The sequence below is a fragment of the Mus musculus genome, chromosome 10 (assembly GCF_000001635.26).
Source record: "Mus musculus strain C57BL/6J chromosome 10, GRCm38.p6 C57BL/6J".
NCBI lineage: Eukaryota > Metazoa > Chordata > Mammalia > Rodentia > Muridae > Mus > Mus musculus.
Genome location: NC_000076.6, coordinates 76,315,233 through 76,338,797, shown reverse-complemented (window position 1 = coordinate 76,338,797; position 23,565 = coordinate 76,315,233). Strand labels below are relative to the sequence as shown.

At 45.3% G+C, this 23,565-nt stretch overlaps 1 protein-coding gene across 6 annotated transcripts in view; it reads left to right on the top strand.

The window, feature by feature from the left end:
* Positions 1-23,565, top strand: part of Dip2a (disco interacting protein 2 homolog A) — an 82,327-nt gene that overhangs the window by 6,563 nt on the left and 52,199 nt on the right. For 3 of the 6 annotated variants that reach the window (XR_001779571.2, XM_006513939.4, NM_001081419.2), the window contains exons 2-5: positions 11,025-11,096; positions 17,192-17,308; positions 19,212-19,331; positions 20,704-20,931. Coding sequence is in view for 5 of the 6 variants with exons in the window: in XM_006513939.4 (XP_006514002.1) it covers positions 11,025-11,096; positions 17,192-17,308; positions 19,212-19,331; positions 20,704-20,931 (537 nt within the window). In the remaining variant the exon portion in view is untranslated. The remainder of the gene's footprint in view (positions 1-11,024; positions 11,097-17,191; positions 17,309-19,211; positions 19,332-20,703; positions 20,932-23,565) is intronic. The other 3 variants (XM_006513941.4, XM_030245208.1, XM_006513940.4) reach the window with 2 other exon arrangements.

Sequence of the window (23,565 nt, the reverse complement as noted above, 5' to 3'; positions counted from 1 at the left end):
GGGGAGTCCAGGGAGCAGAAAGGAAGTGTGTGCAAAAGTCCATGTAGAAGACACTCTCAGCCAACAACCTAACTCTAGCAACCTAGGTAAGAAATAGTTGGAGCGTTAGGAAGATGCATGAATTGGAAGGAGGGGAGGGAATACTGAGGCGAAAAGATTACATGGGGATCAGGGTAGGTGAACGAAAGAGAGGGACAGTAGTAGGTAGGCTAAGCAAAAACGCATGAAGAAGCCCCTGGAAGCCCATTTGTAAGTTAATTTTAAAATACAGCTTTTAAAAAGGTTTGACTAGAGTATCCCTGCGTGGGTGGACAGTGTTACTCCTGGAGTACATGGATTATTAAATGAAAATCTTGGTGTAAGGCATGGGAACTTCCCTACAAGTTACTGATGACGCGTGTCCCACAGGTCCCCAAGGTGACCTAAGTTATTTCCATTGTTCTTGGTCACCCATTGTGACTACATGGTAAGACTACATTGCTGAAGACATCACATGTTTTGGTTGTAGGACACAGAAGACAATGTCAAGCTGACCAGGAAACTGCTCGCTTTCATAGTTCCAGAAGGTTCTAGGCAGACTACTTAGGGGAAAAAGACATCAGTGGACTTACCCAGTGCTGGACCCTGCAGGACCAACTGGCCAGTCAAGTTGTGCCTGTCGGGTGTGATAGTCTAGCATAGGATAACAATTGGGTTTGAAGTGTTCTCCACAGGAGGAAATTTCTTGCTTGGTTCCACAATCCTGATAAAAAAAAACACGTGGCTGAATAGGTCACAGGTCCTAGGGTAGATCAGACTGTTGCTTGTGCTCCTAAAGTGCCCCTTAAATATTTATGTTTATAGCCATAGACCCATTGCTCTTAGCTGGTCAGAGACGCTGCTTTTTGCAGTGGGTGGCAGTCAGTGGAGAGACGCGTAACTGGTCAGAGTCTTGAGACTAAAAGTCTGAATTGCTCAGCCCTGTATAGACATCTGTATCTCTCCCCATCTTCTCCCTTCTTTTCCCATAAGGCCTGAGGAGGCAGAAAGAATTTAGGAACCAATAGACAGGGCGGAGTGCTTTGTAGCGCTGTCTTCTGGTCACGGCTGTACAGGCATGGCACTCCAGTGCTGTCTTCTGCTCATGGCTGTACACACATGACACTCATGCACAAGCCCTGTAGAAGAGTAAGCCAGTCAAAATTCTGGCGTAGACGGGGTGGGTGATCTCTAGGCCTCGCACCCCTACTGACATACTGATGGCAGTTGGCAGTTTCTGGGGAGGAGAGTTATTCCTTTTGAAGATGTGAACTGTTGGATTCCTGTGATCCAGTTGACTCCACACCAATGCATGTCAAGGCATCAGTGATTGGACTTAATGGGTTATTAAAAAAAAGACATAAAGTTGGAGTGGGGGATGGGGCAGAAATGACTATACTTCACTGTGTATATGTATGGTTGTCAAGAATAAAGGAAATGTTTTAAAGCCGAGTCATATGTCTGAAAGCCAGTGACAAACCCTTGAACAGTAGACATCCACCCAGTAGTTTCACTTACCACCTTTTGTTTTAGACAAAGTCTCACCATGTAGCCCTTAGTTGGCTTGAAATTCACTGTGTAGACCAGGCTACCTTCCAATTCAGAGAGATTGACCTGCCTCTGCCTCTGGGATTAAAGGCGTGTGACACCACACCCGGCTTCATTTCCAAAAGTAAAAAACGAGCAGAACCAGAAAGGCTGCTTAGACAGAGCCGTGGCTGCGGAGGCAGCAGAAGAGTCGGAAGGACCTCCAGTGGCTTCTGATGGTGGCGTCGAGGGCGCAGGGTGGGAGGGCGAGAAATGAAGGCTTTGGGCTTTGCAGTGCTGGTGTGTAATCACGAGGCGGAGAGAGTCGCAGACAGCAGAATTTGAGGGGAGAGGCATGTGAAGACGTTAGGATTCTCAAGAAAGAACCTGCCTGAACAGAGCCCCGGAGAAGTGCTGTGAATTGTAATGCGCCAGTCTGAGCTCTGCAGTGAGGTTTGAGCCACAGATGGGCGCTCCATTCATTGTTGCCACCAAGTGTGTGCTGAAGGATTGTCCCTGACTTTTAGTAAAATCAAATGGGGGTTTAGGTCATGACCAGTGTTGAGAGCTGATGGGGGCGATGGGGTGAGAGTGAGCGTGTCTGTTCAGGACCAGGGTTCCTTGAGGCTGAACAGGAAAAGCTCTTAAAGAGGAGTGACATTTAAACTGCGAACGTTTCCTTTAGGACTCTTCAGGCAGGAAGCCCATGGAGGTGAGGGCCTGTTCCATAGGAGGACCGTGTTCATGGAAGACAGAAGGAGCCGAAGGCTCTTCCACAGCCCCTCTAACCCTGTTCCCATGATGAGACAGGCTGGCAGAGCAGGAAGAGGCCAGAGGCCGAGAGCAGGGGTTCAATTAATATGGGTGTCCAAGACAACTATCCAGTTGCTTGCTGTTTTGAGCACGTGTCTGTTACCATATCCAATATGTTAGTTGAATGTCCTTTGTATGTGACATGTCAGTAAGGTTAGAAAATTGCCATCCTCATGTAACATCACTTGTGGTTGGTAGTTTTGAAGGTGTTTGGACTTAGACTGGCTCCTGTATGCTAGTTACAAAGCTTGCTATTAGAATGACTAGAAGAACGGAGGAACCGGCTAGCTACTGTCAGCTTGCTGTCTTCCTATGTGACGGGGACACCCTCTTTTTCCTTGTCTTCAGGAGCAAGCATGGTGTTTATCTTTCCCACGGGGCAGACTTAGACTTGGAAGAGAGTTGACATACTCTTCTGATGGTGTTGGCCAGGCCCCTGGACGGCCTTGGTGTCTCACTTCAGGCCCTTGCTGGCAGAGGGAAAAGAGTGTGTTGTTTCAGGGGCTTCTCTCTTGAGGGAGAAGCCTGTCGTCTGTGCAGGCCAGGCCATCAGCCTTGGTAGTGGAGTGTGGATCAGGCTGTGCACTCTGAGGGCTTCTGTTGTCTGTTAGGTTCCCTTTATCTTAAAGGTCAAACCAGTTCTATCAAGAGAGGTGGACATGCACGTAGGTCTCAGAAGGTTGAAAGGAGATTCAAGGGCAGGGTGTGATCTGCTAGAGGGAGCAGCCTTTGCCAGATGAAGTGTCCTCACGGAAACAGCATGAGGGGGTAGAGTCTCCCTGTGCCCGTCGCCTGGTCCTCCTCTCCTGTAGTATATCCTGTGTTGCTGCTGTGATTTCTCCTCCCGTTCATCCTGCAATGTAGCTGGGACTTACAGGTACACACTACAGCATCTAGCTTCCTGAGCATATTCCAAAACAAATAGAAGATGGTCTGATGAGTTTCCCACTACGTTTTTTTCTTTTTTCCATAGTCCACTCAGAGTGGTTAGCCTTGAACTCAACTGTGTAGCTGAGGTAGGCGTTGAACTTGTGGCCGCCTTACTACAGCTTCTCAAATAGCTAATGTTAAAGACATTGTTCATCTTTGCAGTTTTGATACATAGCTATATGTTTCCTTGGTCATCTTTAATTTATCTTCACAATGTTTTTGATTTATGATTTTACATGCACCAGTTATTAAACCTATTCTTGGATTTACAATGGTATCTTTTGATTCTAGATTTTAGCTATATAAATTTATCCTCTTGCTTTCTAACTAATTCATAAAATATACGGATCATGGTTATATTTAAATTTCGTGATTTTAAAGCTATAGTTTCATACTATCCTATATGTGTAATCATTTCTAATCAAATACTAGGCCTTGTATCTGTGGTATGAATTTTGCTTCTAGTTAATGCCATGTTCTCTCCATAGCGGGTTTACTTTTGCCTTGGCATGTGGGTGGGGCACATGCCAGCCAAGATCTCATTGTCTGCTCATGGTAATGTGAGTTAAAGCTGGTACCAGACCCCTGAAAGTGCCCTTATTCTTTTTTCTAAACCAAAAATCTCAACTTATTTCTGTCTCTGTTTCTGTGTGTGTTTCTCTCTGTTTCTGTCTGTCTGTCTGTCTGTCTGTCTGTCTGTCTCTCTCTCTCTCTCTCTCTCTCTCTCTGTGTGTGTGTGTGTGTGTGTGTGTGTGTGTGTGTGTGTGTGTGTGTGTCAGGGGACAACTTTGTAGAAGTCTGTGTGCTTCTTCCACTATGTGGCTTCCAGGGGTCAAACTCAAGTCACCAGGTTTGGTGGCATGTGCTTTTGTCCAGTGAACCGTTTCCCAGGCTGGGCCTCTGTTTTCCATTCGTATCTGAAGTATAGTTATTCAGCAGATGGTCTGTGCACTTCCCAGGCTCCTCTGCTGTGGCGAGCTCAGAGTGCTCCGTGTGTCTGTTACAGTCCTGCTTAGCCCAGTGACCTGCTTTCTACTTCTTCTTTGGCAGACTCTCACAGCAGAAAATTAACCTCTGGTTTGTCACTTCTTTTCTAATTTTATAATGTCTCAGATTTAAAAAAAAAAAAAACAACTTTTAAGAATCCAGTTTTCCCAGTTGTTTTGGTGGGGCAGGTGGGGCGGTCATTTAGGGCTCCACACTTCTGCTGCTGTTGTAAGTGGAACTCTCCTGTGTGAATATTCAATTTAGTGAATACATCTTCCCATGTCTTTAAAAACATGGAGATAAAAGAAGATAATTATTAAGCTTAACATGTATGGAGTCTGCTTTGAATTAAGAATGGATGAGATAGGCCTGTAAACACTTAGGGAGCATATTGGATATTCATTTTTTAGTGTTGACTATAAAGGACTTAAACTGTGCAGTAAGGTGGCTTCTGTTTTTGTGTTTTACGTCTTTATATTTAGAAAGAACCTTGTGTTTAGAAACAGCCTTCAGGACACCCTTTTGTGTCCTGTCCCACAACCCAAACACCTGCAATTGTGGGTATTTTCTCTTTCTTATCATTTTTTTTTTTTAGTGTCACAAAGATGCACTTTTTGAAAATGGATTCTTTCATTTGGTGTAATATCATATATATATGAGATACATACATACACACATATTAGCTGTCTGTGACCCATTCTTTTTACTGCTGTGTAATCTATAGTTATGCCAAAGATACCAATTACCAATATCAGGAACGGAAGCGGCAGTGTTGCTGTGGGCCCAGCAAGTGCTAAGCGGATGAGAGACTGAGCATGCTGTGTATGTTCAATAGCGCAGGTAAAAAGAATAAATTTCTGATAACCAGTAACCACTCGGACTCAGTGAAATGAAGCAGGTAACTTGACTAGTCCCATAGCTATTAAAGAGATTGCAGTTATAATTTAAGTGTCTTCTGGAAAATAAGTCTTCCAGATGGCAAGGTATTGCTGGCAGGTCTCAGCAAGCGTGTGTGTGTGTGTGTGTGTGTGTGTGTGTGTGTGTGTGTACATACACGCATACACACACACACATACATACATACATACATACACACACACACACACACACATACATACATACATACATACATACATACATACATACAATAAGGAACATGGAGAGATGGCTCCGTGGTTAAGAGCACTTGCTGGTCTTGCAGAGGATCTGGGTTTGATTCTCTGCACCCACATGGTGGCTCACAAATGTTCACGACTCTAGTTTCAGGGGATACAATGCCCTCTTCTGCAGGCATCAAACACACACATGACACACATGTTTACATGCAGGCAAACATACATGTACATAAACTCAAAGTAAGTTTTAAAAAGAAATAATGCTAATTCTATGCTGTTTTTTTGCAAATATTTTAAAACTTTTTATTTTGAAATAATTTTAGGTTCATAAGAAGTTTCAGAAGTAATACATAGAATTTATCTAGTTTTCTTCACTAACATCTGTAACCAAAGCCTTGCCAGATCATCTTCCACACATTCCCACATACTAAAGGGCATGTGGTTATTATGCTAAAGAATATGTTCAGAAGTGTATGAAATGAAAATAGAAATCTGTCTGACACCTTACCTGGAGCCAAATAAGCAGGACTGTGGGGTTGTGTTCCTTCCTGCAATCTATTCTGCACATGTAGATAATTCACATCGACGTGAGTGTGTGTGAGTGTGTGTGTGTGTGAGTGAGTGTGTGTGTGAGTGTGTGTGTGTGTGTGTGTGTGTGTGTGTGTGTGAGTGTGTGTGTGTGCCTTTACTTTTATCAGAGCCAAGATCATTCTCTATTGTTGTTTGGCTTGCTTTTTATTTGGTAGGAGTTCATGAGTCATGTCAAGTACCAGGACATTTTACATTAGCCAACAGTCTGTAATAAAGATGCATGACAGGATATTTTTCTGATGGACAGTTAGGCAGTAGACAGTTATTGGCTATCACCCACAGCATTTACCTCTTACCTTTGTAGAGTAATGAAGTGCTTTTGACAATAAGTTTTTAGACATCATTTGGTGAGTGAGTGCCCTCGTGGGCTCTGGACTCCTGAGTCTGTTTCTCTAGCAGCAGTGATTGGCTGCTGCTTCATATTGTACCTTCTTGGAAGTCTGGAAGAGCAGCCACCTGCCCTCCAACCACTAGAGAAGGCTGCCCAGGGGTAGCCACAGTTCTTTCCAGAGCTCACAGATGCCTGGATGTTCAGGCATAAACAGCTCCCTCTGCCTTCCGTCAGGGCCTCACCAGTTCTGTGTAGTGGTTGGGAACAAAGCTCTCTTGTTTGTCTCTTTGTTTGTGTTTTATTGTTCCCCATGAAAGAATTGATCTTGAATTTAGAAAGCTTGCATTTGAGTCCCCTCCTCCCTGCCGTACCAGCTCAGTGCCAGGATTCCATTATGGGATCCTACCTGCTCTATGTGGCTGTGTTCTCTGCAGTGTGTGCATAGGACCAATGTCTATCATGTTGGGCATATAAAAATAATGGCAGCTGGTTTACATATGAACACAGAATACAGATGACCACTGACATAATGGTTTCACTCAACATCTTTGAGCTTTAAGTTGATTTAAAAGTGATACATACTCAGTAGCAACCAGATCTCAAGTTTTGCAAGTCCAGTGATTGGCCATTTGTGACATTCATTTACAATATCCTATTGAAAGCTACTGAGCTTAAAGCCCAGGGTAAGGTATGGTGCTGGAAGTCGCTATATCAAATGCAGTTTTGAGTCAGAACTCATGAAACTTAGAATGGGTTCATGGGATGCATACCCACTGTAACATGAGAACAGCCATCTGTGGCTGGCTATGCCTCCGTTGATAAAAATAATTGCTTTATCTTATGGTGAGCATTAAGCAGGTAGCTGACCTGTGTAATATCTCAGTGTCCTTTGGTACCTTCACCATCGTAAAATCTATTTAAGACAGGACCATAGCTGGGCACATGGCTGAAGGCCAACCTGATTTCTTAGTGAGTTCCAGGGCTGTGTAGTGAAACCCTGCCTCAATTTAAAAATTTTTTGATTTGGTCACATTTGAATATATTCTAGAGTAAATATAGTATTAATATATGATGTTTAAAAAATACTTATGCTTTAGCCCTGTGCACAAGTTGCAGTGTTAATAAGTGAAATCATGCAGCAGCATCTTGAACCTAATGATCTGAGGGTGGTCCTCATGGCCCTCTGCGTGCTGAGGGTGGTCCTCATGGCCCTCTGCGTGCTGAGGGTGGTCCTCATGGCCCTCTGCGTGCTGAGGGTGGTCCTCATGGCCCTCTGCGTGCTGAGGGTGGTCCTCATGGCCCTCTGCGTGCTGAGGGTGGTCCTCATGGCCCTCTGCGTGCTGAGGGTGGTCCTCATGGCCCTCTGCGTGCTGAGGGTGGTCCTCATGGCCCTCTGCGTGCTGAGGGTGGTCCTCATGGCCCTCTGCGTGCTGGGGGTGGTCCTCATGGCCCTCTGCGTGCTGGGGGTGGTCCTCATGGCCCTCTGCGTGCTGAGGGTGGTCCTCATGGCCCTCTGCGTGCTGAGGGTGGTCTTCATGGCCCTCTGTGTGCTGGGGGTGGTCCTCATGGCCCTCTGTGTGCTGAGGGTGGTCCTCATGGCCCTCTGTGTGCTGGGGGTGGTCCTCATGGCCCTCTGTGTGCTGAGGGTGGTCCTCATGGCCCTCTGTGTGCTAGGGGTGGTCCTCATGGCCCTCTGCGTGCTGGGGGTGGTCCTCATGGCCCTCTGTGTGCTGAGGGTGGTCCTCATGGCCCTCTGTGTGCTGGGGGGTGGTCCTCATGGCTCTCTGTGTGCTGGGGGTGGTCTTCATGGCCCTCTGTGTGCTGGGGGTGGTCCTCATGGCCCTCTGTGTGCTGGGGGTGGTCCTCATGGCCCTCTGTGTGCTGGGGGTGGTCCTCATGGCCCTCTGTGTTGCAGTGGTCATAGTGAAGCGGACCAAGTGAGGTCTGAGTGTCCAGTGCCATGATAGTGCCCTTCTAGAGGATCATTGTGGTGTGTTTAGGGCCCAGTGAGTTGGGAATGGTGCCTCTTAAGTATCCTACGGTAGAGCAGCAAATCAGATTTGCTCATTATTGAGGGTGGGTTGGTGTTAAAAATGGAGCATTTAGTGGAAAAAACCAACAACAAAAGGAGAAATAGATTTATATTATAGGATAATGCAAATTCTGGTCAAGTGAAAATATATAGACACAAAGCAGTACACACACATGTAACACACACATACACATTCACTTATACACATACACACATATACACACATAGATGTACACACATACACACATATATACACATACCTACACCCACACACCCACATACTTTTATATACATAGATATACACACATACATGCATACACATACATACACACATATGCACACACATGTGCACATATACACACATACCCACATACACCCACATATTCATATACACACACATACACACATGGCAGGAGATGCTCTATTATGGACACACTAAACGCTACAGAAAGCTGCTTGTGAAGGCTAGGGCGGAACCCCGTGAGGACGGTGAGATGGGGAAGGATAGCCTGCCTGCCTCCATGGTCTGTTACCCAGCAGGTTCTAGACAAAAGGGCAGGCTAGCGGAAAGGGCTCTACGATAGCCCAGCTCACACTATGGCAGCTGCTTGTCTGTCCCACAGACCTTCCCCTGGCTATGGAGTCATGTGCACCCAGAATGTTTGTGAGGCTTAATCTAAGTGTCAGACACTCCAAAGGACCTGTTTTCATACCTACAAACCTGAGTCAAAATGGCTTCTTCTAAAGGAACTACTTAGCTGTACACTCAACAGCAGTATTTTCTGATACTCTCCAGCCTTCTACTTTTTCATTTGGCAGAAAGTACAGGAAGAAGGAGGAGGACTTAGAAAACACCAAAAATGCAAAAAAGGGAAAAAAAAGGTGGTAGTGAGAACGGTGTTAATTAATACACATTTGTACTGAGGCAACTAATAAAACCTGTTGCAGTGCTCGCTTGTGGTGTAAGATCTTCATGAAAACCTTGAAGAGCCACTACCAGCGCTCCCAGTTTTGTGTAGGGACGTGAAGACCAGGACCAAGTAGAAAATGTGAAGGGCATTTCCTACGTCATTGACAAGTGGGCTTGGCTTGTGTTTAGCTTCTATATATGATAAGATATGTACAGACAGAGGAGACAGCAGGCCTTTTCCTGAGGCCTCATCTAGGACACTGTGGTTGTGGGGGCTGGGCCTCTGGGTCCCTTTTACTGCTGTTTCTGATATTTCAACCTGCACACTATCATTTAAGGGTCTTACAAATAATAGATTTGGAATCTGCTGATCTGAGGGGTGGCCTCAGAGCCTTTTATAAGATTCAATAAGAATTCGTGTGTATCTGTCTATATGAGTGTGTACTACAAGTGTGTGCCCGTGGAGGCCAGAAGATGGTATTTGATCCCCTGAGCAGGACTTGTAATCAGGTCTGAGCATGTCATGTGGTTTCTGGGGACCAAACTCAGGTCCTCTGGAAGAGCAGGCCAAACTCATTGACTGCTGAGCCGGCTCTCCAGCCTCGGAGTCTACATTTTGACAAGTTTCTAGGAGACGTTGGTCACCTCTTTTTTTTTTTTTTTTTTTTTTTTTAAAGAAAAGTATTACTTATGTACAGTAAGATTCTGTTTCCCAGTGTGGACTTCTGTAATCTCCTGACAGGTGAATACAGTTGTGTAATTCCTGCTAGATTTGAGTCATGCAAGTCTTACACCATCCCAGACTCCTTGTACCCTCTGACAGTCCCCTCCCTAGCTGCTGGCAACCAGTGCCTGTTTTGGTTTGTGGTTTTGCCTCCTCTAGAGTGTCATTATATAGAATAATGTATATATAGTATACAGCCTTTGAGCCAGGCTTCCTTCAGTCAGTGGCTTGTACATGAGATTCTTCCATACTGGGTTCATCCCAGCTTAGTTACCTAGTAACTCTCTTGGAAGGCATCCATGCGTAGTTTTTAGATTATAAATTTAAAAAAACCCGAGTGTGCTAGGGAGTGGGGCAAGGTGGTATGTGTGGTGGTCTGAGGTCAGTCCCAGGTCTCAGTCCTCTCGTGTGATCTTTGAGACAGGGTATCTTCCTGCTTGCTGCTGCATACTCTAGACTAGCCTGCGAGCTCCAGAGGCCATCCTGTCTCCAACTCCCATTTCCTCACAGGAGCACTAGGGTTAGAGGTGTGCACTACCACATTCTGCTTTGTGTGGGTTCTGGGGACCCAAATTCAGGTTCTCAGCATTGCTCACAAAACCTTTTACCCACTGAGCCAGTTTCTACCCCAGGATTCTCATTTCTTTTTCCATTAAAAATCTTGAAACTGCTAGAGAGGTAGTTTAATTGTTGTACAAGTAGGATCTCGGGATCACTGAATTGGATCCTGAGATCCCACATTAGGAAGACAGGTGTGGTGGAACATGCTTAAAATCCAGTGCTGGGAAGGCAGAGAAGAAAATATTCCTTGGGACTCCTGGTGACTGACTTTCTGACCAGTCAGTCACCTAGCCTTGGTTAGCTCCAGGCTGAGAGACAGACCCCTTTCATAAAACAAGGTGAATGGTTACAGGCCCCCAAGATTGACCTTTGACCTCCACACATGCATGTGCTCTCTCGCTCTCTCTCTCATACACACACACACATACACACAGATGTTTTCGAAATGTTACAAGTGATAAAATTCTCTTTTCCCATTGTTGTAGGTGACATCACTCAGAAAGGATATGAGAAGAAGAGGGCGAAGCTGCTGGCTCGGTACATCCCCCTCATTCAAGGTATGGGCAGCGTGGCCTTCCGCTGTTGTCATAACAAACACTGTCTTGTAGAACTTGATACTGGGGTGTGGATGTAGCTTGGTGGTAGAACCCTTGCTAACATGGGATAGGTCTTGGGTCCAGTCCCCAACACTGCAAGCAGAGAGAACTGATAATAATAAGATAATAAGGAAGAACTGATTTGGGATTTTAAAAACTGGTCAACATTTCATATTTTATTAAGGGCTGAATAGTATGTTTGTTTTTAGATAACAAAATCCAAAGGAATAGATTATAATTTACAGCTTTGGCTTGATATAGGTCTCACTCCCAAATAGCACTTATTCTATTTCTGTGGTCACAGAGTAGCCTCATACATTTCCTTAGTAGGCAAGGACACACTATAAATTTTTGGATTCTTTGCACATTAATTTGTAGATTTGGCACATTCATTATTTTGGATATTTTTAATAGAACTTTATGACCTAATTCTAAAATGTATGTCATCAGTACAAAAGGTCAAGAGATCTAAAGCATGATGGGAGGAGTTGTCTGGCTAGTTATTAAGAATTATTATGTAAATGATTTAATTAATCAATTAAAATGAAGAAATCTAAAAAGAGAGAGTTTTCTCAGGCTATCATCCCTGAGAATAGGTTACTTTGCAAGGACAGGTGGCTAGTGAGATAGAAAGGCCGGCCCAGATGCACACACACACACACACACACACACACACACCCATATGGCCTTGGTTTAGGAGAGAAGCATGTGGTTAGCGTGTTGGCATAGATCCCAGTACCTATGTAAAATATGTAAAATAAGGCACCAAAGTTAGCTTCAGGTGAGTTAGGCCCAAGGGCCAGAGGCAGAGACTGTGGAGCCTTGGGAAGATCTTAGGGGGAGTGGCGCCATCTCCAGGTAGAAAGGTTTCTTCAGTTGCTGGAGATGCAGCTGGTACAACAGCCAACATACGAGAAAAGATGTCCGACAAGTTGGGATACATTCAACTTAATAGCTTCTCTTTGTAAAATCAAAAGGTACCTCAAAGAGATCGAGAAGCTGCAGGCTGTGGGCAGATGGTGACAATATAAGTGATGTGAGAAATGGCCCCAGAGTGTATAGACAGCACTGCCTGGTGGCTCTTTCTGCAGCTGCAGACAGGCATCTGAGTGGCCAGGGAACAACTGAGCACTAGGAGGCTGGCCTGTCCAAGAGTCCAGATTTCTTCATGTGATGAGGAGATTGGGGGGAGACTTTCCTTTCCTTTCCTTTTTTTTTTTTTTTTTTTTTTTTTTTTTTTTTTTTTTTTTTTTTTTTTTGGTTTTCCGAGACAGGGTTTCTCTGTATAGCCCTGGCTGTCCTGGAACTCACTCTGTAGACCAGGCTGGCCTCAAACTCAGAAATCCACCTGCCTCTGCCTTCCAAGTGCTGGGATTAAAGGAGAAAATAGTCAGCGATGATGATGATGACACCTAACTTCTCAGATAGTCAGAGAATTGCAGATTAAAACCTGAGATCCCTGTTAGAGTCAGTGTAGATGTATCTGTGTCACCTGATGCCACAAGAATGTCCATCATGACCCTAAACTACCAAGACCTCCAACCAGCCTTGCTCAGAAGAACCCAGACATAGATTGCCAGAGCATCTGGACCCTCACTGAGACGATGGCTTTGAAGACACCACAAAGTGGTGTGACCAGCATGAGCTCTGAAAACAGACACTGGGGACGCAGAAGCAGGGGGATCTGTGAGTTCCGGGACAGTCTCGTCAACATAGTGAGTTATAGCCAGGGCTATACAGTGGGACCCTGTCTGCAATAGTAGTAGTGATAATAATAAATCAGGTAATCAAGTGATAAAAACTCCAGCAGAGACCCTTATGAAGGAATAAAGAAGGAAAGGAAAGGGGTTTCTAGAATGGAACACAGCATTCCCGGGGGGAAGTGGAATCAGACGGGGTAGGGCACATATCATCTTCAGCCACCCGAGAGCGTTGTTTCTTTTTCGTTCTTTAAACTTTAATGAGTGTGTGTGTGTGTGTGTGTGTGTGTGTGTGTGTGTGTGTGTGTATTTGTGTGCGTGCACACGCACAAGAGGAAGACTCTTGGAGTTGCCTGCCCTTCTGTCTCCTTGAGGCAGGGTCTCTCTGGTTTCTGCTGTGCTGTGCACTCCAGGGCAGCCAGCCTGGGAGCTTCTGGAGATTTTCCTGGTTTTGCTTCCTGTCTCTCCAGCAGGATGCAGGGGTTACAGATGTGTGCAGGGGTTACAGATGTGTGCCACTACATCTGCCTGTTTAAATGAGTGCTGAGGGTCAAATTCAACTTGTTGGGGAAGTATAGTAAGCACCTCTACTTGCTGATCCATCTTGTTAGCCCAGGCTTAAATAATAATAATAATAATAATAATAATAATAATAATAATAATAATAATAAGGTGGTATAGTAAGCACCTTTACTTATTGATTCATCTAGTTAGCCTAAGCTTTAATAATAATAATGACAATATTTTATAAATAATATATAATAATTAATGCTGCTGCTGTTCCTTCTTTATCTTCTTTCTTTCTTTCTTTCTTTCTTTCTTTCTTTCTTTCTTTCTTTCCTTCCTTCCTTCCTTCCTTCCTTCCTTCCTTCCTTCCTTCCTTCCTTCCTTCTTTCTTTCTTTCTTTCTTTCTTTCTTTCTTTCTTTCTTTTGGTTTTTCGAGACAGGGTTTCTCTGTGTAGCCCTGGCTGTCCTGGAACTCACTCTGTAGACCAGGCTGGCCTCGAACTCAGAGATCTACCTGCTTCTGCCTCCCAAGTGCTGGGATTAAAGGTGTGCACCACCACTGCCCAGCTAACATATTTATTTCTTATGTGTGTGTTTTGCGTATGTATGTGTTTCTGTGTATATCTCCATGGAGGCCAGAAGTGGGTGTCCATCTCCTAGAACTGGAGTTAGAGGTGGTTGAGAGATGTCATGTGAGTTCTGGAAACTAAACTCTGGTCCTCTGTAAGAACAGCAAGTACTGATAACCACCGAGCCGTCTCTCCAGACCCCACGCTTCATTTCTTAAACAGTGCAGTGGCTACATTTCCCCTTATGTATGTAACACTTCTTAAACTGCGCGTGCTTTATACTGTCTGCATCGATATATTGATAAATAGCAGGACACTAGTGTTGAAGATGCCGGTTATATATTGGTATTTTTTTTCATTCAAAACAAGAACAGTAAAATTGGGGGTGTGGTGGTGCACATCTTTAACCCCAGCATCCAGGAGGATCTCTGAGGTTGAGGCCAGTGTGGTCCATATAGCAAGTTCCAGGACAGCCAAACAAACAATAAAGGCCACAGTAAAATTGGGATTGAAGGAAACTGTAAAGCCTATTTTTTTCCAAAAGTCACTACCAACCATTCGCCAGTACAACTACGTATCTTAGCCATTCCCTTCCCTAGCAGAGGGATAAGCATACTGGTTTTCTCCTCACATCACAGTTCTGTTGGTTACCGTTGATAACATGAGGTGGGAAACAAAACGGTAAATACTGGAGAAGAGAAGACCTTTGTGTGCAGGGACATTACTGTGTGCTTGGAAGGCTGCTTTATGTAGCTGTTGGAGTTAGCAAGGAGTTTTGGTTTTATCGCGATTGTAACTTTGGAGAATATGTGATCATTAGTGGCTTTTATCTTTCAGTACTTCTATTTTGAAATAGAAAACATTCATTTAAAATGAAAATACATTGTCAACTACTAATACATTTAGCAAGAAAATTAAAGGGCCTGTATGGGAATCATAAACTATATTTAGAAGAAATACTCAATATCCAAAATATGAAATAACCCTAAATTGCTTAGGTGGAGGAAATTCAGAGAACAGGAAGCATAAGTGGGTAATAAACACTAAATCATGCGCAGATTTACCAGTACATACGGAAATGCAAAGTAGAGTGAACTGCTGCCTTAGGTTAGGAGACTCCTCGTGCTTTCTCTAAACTCACACTGAGACGTGTGAGGATGCAGTACTTGCATCTATTGCTTGGACACGTATGAACCATTGCAGCCTTCCTGGGAAGTTACCTCTTGATTCCTGCTGCAATTAGAAGTGTATCTCCTTGGGGCTGGAGAGATGGCTCAGCAAATAAGAGCATGGCCTGCTGTCTCAGAGGATCTGAGTTCAGTTTCCAGAACCCATGTCAGGCTCTAACTCTAGCTCCAGGGAGATCTGACACCGACTTCTGGCCTCCGAGGGTACCTGAACTCAACGACCACAGAAACACACACACACACACACACACACACACACAACCTAAACTCATGACCACAGACCCACAAACACACACACACACACACACACACACCATGCCTTATATACCTACTTTAAAGCAAATTTAAACCTGGTGTGATCCTTCAGTCCCACTCTTTAGGAGAGCAGAGGCAGGTGGATCTTTGTGAGTTCTGTGAGTTCAAGACCAGTGTGGTCTACATAGCAAGTTCCAGACTAGCTAGGGACACACAATGAGATACTGTTTCCAAACGAATAAAATGTCTTTCCCTCTATGCAATAATTTCAGATCAGTTTTTGTTGTCTTTGTTGGGTCTATCTAAAGGATAAAGGCACCCACATTTCGGAAGGTGTCTATACATCACTGTGTATGTACCACTTCCAAATCCCTCCTTACTGTCTGACACTAAATGTTCTCAGTGAAACGCTGAAGCAGCTCTTTTGCCCAGTAGGGCCACTGTTCAGGATTGTCGTAGATCTGTGTATGTACATGTACATGTGCGTGTGTGTGTGTGTGTGTGTGTGTGTGTGTGTGTGTGTGTGTGCGCGTGTGCTCAGACTTGGAAGAGTGAAGCACAGATTTCTAGAGCAGTGTTTCTTATTCTCAAGCACATGTTCTTTCAAGTGCTCTATAACCAGCCCTGCCAGACAGCATCACAGCCCTATTGCGTTGCAGCTTGGAGCAGCTCAGAGAGCAGCACTCGGGGATACAGCAAGAGTCGAGTGATTGAATCTGAGTTGGTGGTTTGTGAGGGTCCCCTCGCTGGCTTCTGGGCTTGGGGGGGGGGCTCATCTGCCTCTGTTTCCTGTTTTCCCACAGGCTTTTTTGGTGCCAGGATTAGCACACTGGACTCCATAGGCAAAGCTGAGCCTAGTAGAGTGAGATGGGTTGTTTCACGTGACCAGCCTTAGATGTCAGGTAGTGCTGTGTTCCTGTGAGGGACACTGACCCAGGATGTCAGGATAGACTCTGCTTGTTCTGGGAGTATGGTTAGGACAGGAGGAGCCAGTGAGATTGCAATGTCCGCTGGCTGGTCTTACAAGGCATTTTAAGTAAAGCTAGGACATAAAGCTTACCCTTACTAGGTTTCAACTGAAGGTGTTAGCAGATTCGGATTGGAATGAGACCAGAGGCTTTGTTTAGTGACTGAACCCTGCTATTCCTCACTGTCGTGTATCCTGGGGGTGGCTGCTATCACTGTGAGCCATTGACCAGCTGAGGATGAGTGGATTGTAGGTGACAAGCTCTGTCAGTCCCTGATTTGAAGACAGAGCCCACAGCACTCTGCCTGGACCAGGTTGCTGGCCTCTGGGCTCCATGCTCTGAAGTGGTTCAGTGTTATTCTTGGTGTTTTATTCTCTACCTCTCCACTGCCCCCCCCCCCCCCCGTATTTAAGGGCCACCAAGGAATGGCTTGAGGTCTGTTTCTCACTTAGAGTTTGATGACACCGTGGACCATAATTGTGTCAAGCAGCACAGGCCAGTTTAGATTTATGGAACAGCCTACATGCATGCAGGAACCAGCTCTTGGGAGCTGTGACCGACACACGAGACTTGAACTGATTGCCATGTTGCCAAGGATATCCCGAGGGAGTAGTTATCATTCCAGTTATGAACCAGAGGCTAGACTAGGTCTTGTGACATGGGGAGAAGGTAGTCTGGATGTGGACATTGCTCTGACCCATGTTCATGGCACGTAATCCCAAGCTAGAGGCTCTTTGTGCTTTAAGAGCCTGACTAATAGTGCAGCATGTACGTGTATGGCCATAGAAGGGAAATGCACACTGTTTCAAATGGGGCTTTTTATAATGGGAACAGCAATTCCTTTACACAAGGTATAAAAATGTGTTTCAGGAGTAGACCCATGTCTGCAGACAGAGAATAGAATTCCCGGGCCCTTGCTGACGGCAGCTACCGCTAAACCACAGAAGTCTCGGGCTACCAACTCCAGGGATGAGCGCTTCCGGTCAGGTAGGTTCCTAGCTCTGGAAGCGCAGGAGCAGGAGGTGGGTAGCAGCAGGCAGGACACTCGTGTTCTGACTACCGAGGCTTCTGGTTGGGTTTTCTCTGCTAGAATATCCACCAAAGAAGTCGTTATTTTTTACTTGATATCATCGTATTGTTCAAGAAAGCAGAATCTTCAGATAGGTTATTGTTTATTTGTTTGTTTTTCAAGACAGGGTTTCTCTGTGTAACCCTGAATGTCCTGGAACTTGAGTTGTAACCCATGCTGACCTCGAACTTACAAAGATCTGCCTGCCTCTGCCTCCCCAGTGCTGGGATTAAAGGTGTGCACTACTAGGCACAGCTGAGATAGTTTATTTTGATGTCTCACTTTTCTCACATATTGCTTGCATGCAAAGTTTGTATGTTAAATTCATGTGTGCATGTGTGTGTGCATGTGTTTGCATGTGTGTATATGCATGTGTGCATGTGTTTGCATATGTGTGCATTTATGCATGTGAAGATGCCATCTTTTTCTTTTCCTCTTTTTCTTTTTTAGCTTTGAACTTGCCAAGTAGGCTAGCCTGACTGGCCAGTGAGCCCAGTGCTCTTCTTCTTGCTACCCCTCTAGCATTGGGATTATACGCATTCCCAGGTAGTTTTAAAATAGGAGTTCTAGATCCTTATGCTTGCAGTGAAAGCCCTTTACTGACTAAGCCATCTCTCTAGTCTCTGGAGAACCCTTCTCCTCCTGCCTAACAGGACAGCACACTTACTGTTTCTATCCCCTTCTCCACCAGAAACTGGGAGAACTCAGGGATTTCCGTGTACATGGAAGTAGCTATATGATTGGTATAATTTAAATTTTCTGTTAATTAAAATTTTCCACTATTTGGTAATACTTTTTATAAATATTTAAATATATTTAAATTTACTTTGATTTTGGTTTACTTTTAAAAACAGTTTTGCTCTGTGTGTGTGTATGCATGTATGCATGTATGCCATGAATCACACGTGGAGGTCAGAGACAGCTTGCAGGTTTTTCTTCTACTTTGTAGGTTCTAGGGATCTTGGAGGTCATAAGTACCTTTACTTGCTGATCTGACTTGCCCCCTGCCCTCCCCCTCCCTCTTTATTTTAAGACAAGTTCCCATTCTCATGTAGCTCAAGCTGGCCTGGAACTTACTATGTAGTGGAGTACAGCCTTTAACTTCTGATCTTCTCATTTCCATCTCGGGGACTAACAGCCTGGTCACGTACCAAAATGCCTGGTTTATGTGATGCCAGGGTCGGAAGCCAGGGCTTCATACATGCTGCACAAGCATCCTACCAGCTGAGCTGTGTGTATTCAGGTGTGCATGCCTTTGTATGTATGTGGAGGCCTGGTGTGGATGTTGGATGTCTTCTGTAATCACAATGCACTTACTTTTTAAAGATAATATGTGAATTGATTGATGCACATGTTCCATAAACATTGAGACCTCCTCAGTGGGAACCTCCTGAGGACTGAGATGCTCACACTCAGTTCAGGGCCATTGCTTTCAAAATGTGTCTACTTGTTTTGTTCTGCTTGCTTGCTGCTTGCTGCTTGCTTGCTTGCTTGCTTGCTTGCTTGCCTTGTGAACCTTCTGATTGACCTACTGACTAGCTAGGCCACCTAGCCAGTGAACCTCTGGGAGTCCTTAGCCCTTTTTTTATTTTTTATTTTATTTTATTTTATTTTATTTTATTTTTTAACTTATAACTAAAAGTATCTGTCAAGTTCAAAAGTTGAGTCCTCAGGCAAAGTAATATTTAGAGGAAGTCCAAGGCATAGGGGTAAGTGGGCAGGCAGGTGATTTTTTTTTCCCCTGCTCGGAGTAAGCCAACAGAAAACCAGATTGTAACCACTGTAGTAAAACCAGCCACTGCTCCTGTTGTTGCTGTGCAGATGTTCACACGGAAGCCGTGCAAGCAGCTTTGGCCAAGTACAAGGAGAGGAAGATGCCCATGCCTTCAAAGAGACGCTCCGCCCTTGTGCACTCCTCCGTTGAGACCTACACGCCTCCAGGTATTGATAGATGGTGTCCACAAGAGCTCTTAGGACTATGTCATAGGCCTGCTGGTATAATACTTATTTTCATTGAACTGGAATATCCTTTATAGTCCATGGTACAGGTTTGAGAAATTTAGAAATTAAAAATGTTTCCATGTGTGTGTAGTCCTTACCTATGAATCTCTAGTATCCTTTGTTTTTTTGTTTTGTTTTGTTTAATCTGGGTAGATATTTGTATCGTAGTAGGATTTTTGTCTGGATTTTACTTTTTAAATAAGGACATAAACCAAAACCAGGCGCTTAATGGAATGTGCGGAGTTCTTGAACTGAATTTTAAAACTACTCTAGTGTTGCCCTTGATCTGTTGTGCCTTTGCCTCTTCACCCCATTCCCAGTCCACCCCACTAGACTGTTTATTTTATCACTGATGAAAAATGTGTAGCTGAGGTCCTTTCTAATGGCCTGTTAAACCGGAGCAAGTGCTGGCGCTTGGTTGCTTCACGTCCACGCATGTCCATAGCTGCCCCTCCTGTTACTAAGTTAAAAAAAGAAAAAGAAAGTAAAAGAAAGAAAAAGAAAAGAAAAAAAGTTGACAATCGTCTTTGACCTGACACATTTGGAATGATTAAAACAGTAAAGACCGGAGCATCCAAGCTTTGCAAGGTGACCTGGTAGCTTTGGTAGTGTGCTTCTTCCCTTTAAAGGAAAGCTAATGATGGAGGGAAGTCTTTAGAACTATTATCTCATTATTGTTTCTGCTGATAAAGCTATAGGCACCAGCCAACAGTAAAGAATGTTTTAATAACTGTAAACCCATAATAAAAAGCAGGCATGCTGACTTGATGGGACTTTAGATCACAAACAATTTTATGAGATGAAGCCATTATATTGAAGAAGGAATTGTTTCCAGAGTGACTTCTGTATTCCCTGTGAACGTAGACGTAGACAGGGCCGCAGTCTCCCATAGCAACCACAGGGCTATGGCTTTCATGCACAGGCTAGGACATGAGGTGTGGGCTGTGGCTGGATCCCTGTAGGGTGCTGATCTGTGGATGTGGTGCCAGGCTGTGTGGACGGATGGCAGTGAGTGCTGGGTGCTCACAGGGCACATCACAGTTGGGACTTCTTAGCTTTAGGGGACAAAAGCTGTTTCCATTCCTCGTGTGTGCCGTCCAGTGGCCAAGATCTCTCTGGGGACCTTGGGACTCACGGGATCACTTCCCAGAAGTAGGACTTCTTATGTGCCCTTCTAAACTGAAGTGACTTTCGAGGTGCCCACTTACTGTGCAGAGTAGAATTGTGCTTCAGGCCTGGAGACAAGTGAGAGATCCTTTCCCTCTCTTGACCCATCCCTACATCACGCTTGTCATCATTATTTTAACCACAGACACGTCATCTGCCTCAGAAGATGAGGGCTCTTTACGGCGACCTGGGCGACTCACCTCCACTCTGCTCCAGAGCCATTCCGGCATCGAGCCCTGGCTCGACAGGGTCATTCAGGGCTCCTCCACTTCATCCTCTGCATCCTCCACCTCATCCCACCCGGGAGGGAGACCTGCTGCTGCTCCCAGTGCCTCCACTGCGCTCGCAGGCCTCACGGCCCACGCCCACATAGGTCAGTAACAGCTGCCCAGCCCCGCCCACGGGGAAGGGTCAGGATGGTCCTGGACAGAGGACCACTGTCAAGTGACTGCAGTCATGAGCCAGATGTCACATGGTGCCTTGTCTGCCTGAGATATCAGCTGGCTTTTAGCTTTTAATAATCACATCTGATCACAATGGGGTCACATTCGGATAGCTTGGCACCCAGATTAGGTCGAACAAAATGTCTCTGTTGGTAAATTTTTGTCTCCATCCAGATCCACCTCTTTCTTATCTGGAATGTGTCTTTTAGAGACAGAAGCACTTTTATAATCCTGTGGCCTGGCAGTTCCAGACTGGTGGTGTGTGTCCCAGGCCTCAGAATCATGCTGGTCTCTTGATGTCCTGTGGTCCTTTTCTGTTCTCCAGGTGGTTGCACCTGGCTCTCTTGTCACTGCTTTTCCTGGGACTTTGCATATGTGACTGTAAGGGCGGCCTGCTGTCCTTGTGCACGGGCCCTGCTATGGGGGGGGTTAAGGCGATAGCTTCCATCTGACTCTCTTCCTATAGATAGTCTTCCTAAAAACAAGATGCCAGTCCACTCCTAAGCTCTTGGATGTCAGACATCTTAGAAAGGTGCCTTGGGCCGTCTGAAACCCAGCATGTAAGTGGTTGTGTGATTAGCTGTGTGTGAAGCCCACCGACACCCGTGTCCCAGGATCTTAAAGAGAACGAGGACAGCCTGCCTGGAACCTCAGTGCTCAGTGGGGAGGGTGCTGGAGCCAGAGCTGTCGCTGCCTCTTCCTTCCATTCTGCTGACCTGGGTGGCGAGCACTTGCCGTATATCAGGGCTGCCTGGGGAGGCAGTAAGGGTTCCTGCAAGCCACGTTAGGTGGTGCTGGGACCATCTTCTGAGTTCTTTTCCTGTCTGCTGTGCTGGCTGGATTAGGGCTGAGTGGCAGGGTTTCTCCCGGTAGCCTGTGGCTTGCGTTAGCATCCTCTGTGGGGCCTGTCAGTACAGTTCCTGTAATCTGCTGAACATCTGTTTTCCAATGCAGCGTGTGTCCCTGGGAGACTCGAGCTTCCCCTGCCACGTTGTGCTTCTTGCCCACGCTGTGTGAAGAGTGGGGCCACAAGAGGAGGTAGCCATTAGAGCAGCCGCCTCCAGGGTCTGTGGCTTGCTTGTTTCCTGTGTGGCTGTCGGCCGTGGTCTCCGTTCCCTAAGGAATCTTGACAGTCTAGAGCAGGAAAGCAGCCATTGCTTTGCTTTTCTGTTTCTCTGAAGGCTTTGACCTTGGTTTTGTTCTACGTTTACTTGTTTGTTTAGTGGTGTGTGTGTGTGACCATACACAGGTACACACATACACAGACACAGACACACACACACATACACACACACACCCTCTACAGGCATTTGGGAAGGCTAGACAAGAACAGTGACTATCCTGCTTTATCTACCCTTGTCTCTTGAAACAGGATCTCTCACTAATCCTGGAGTTAGGCTGGCTGCCAGCCTTCCCACTGAACAGTCAGTGCTGCGACTATAGTCTCGCACATCCCTGCTTCCTGCGTGGGTCCTGAACGTAGGCTCGAGACCACTGAGCATGACCTCTTACCTCTGAGTAATGCTTGGTTTCCGGGCAAGGCTGTCTGAGGCTCTTTCAAAGAGGGCAGAACCCAAGAGCACACACCATGAAAGGCTTGTCACTGCTAGGCTGTTAACTCCTTGTTTAGCATGTTAAACGCGCCCTGGCTCTCAGCATTCGGTAAGACAGCATCAGGGCTTCGATGGTTAGGCTATGGATATCTTACCAAGAACTTACCCTGGTGTCTGTTGGCATTAGGAGTGCTCATCCTTTGAAGAGGATGTGGCTGTAGGTATTTATAAGGTAGCATTGTTGCCTATGCTGATGGATGATCATCTTGTCTCCTGCAGGTGTGCTGTGAGGGCCCTTTTCCCTTCTGACCTGCTTGGCCTAGCACTGACTGATTCTACTCAGTTAAAACAACAGATCTCAACTTGGATTCTAATACCTTACTGCAAATGTAGTTTTGATATGCTACTGGATAACTGAAGAGCACAGTTAGCTTGATTTCTAAATTTTACTTGTTTATTCTTTTAACTACATTTATTCTTTGAAATGCATTTTAAGTTATTTATTTTGTGTGCATGTGTGTGTAGGGTACATGTGTGTAGGTCGGAGGGAAGCTTGTGGGAGTTGGTTCTCTCCTCCCAGCACGTAGGTTCTGCAGAGGGAGCTCAGGTTGTCACACTTGGTGGTTATTGCCTTTACCTGCGGAGCCAGTTTTGTTACTCTGTGTGTGTGTGTGTGTGTGTGTGTGTGTGTGTGTGTGTGAATGTGCCACAGTGTGCACGTGGCAGTCAGTCCTCTCCTTCCCAGGGAATGAACTGAGGTCAGAGTTCACGGCAAGTGGTTTTATCTGCTGAGCCTTCTCATTGGCTCTTAACTTGATTTCTGAATTCAGATTTAGCTTCCTTAATCTCAAGTCTGCAATTTAGAGCAGCACATTAGAACATTTTAGAGTTTCTGTTAGGAGTGCTTAACTAATGAGGTATGTGACTGTCCCAGATCTATACTCCTCTGATTTCTGAACTATGAAGCTCCCAGCCATTGGCCTAGGGGCTGCTCAGTGTGTACCCAGCTTC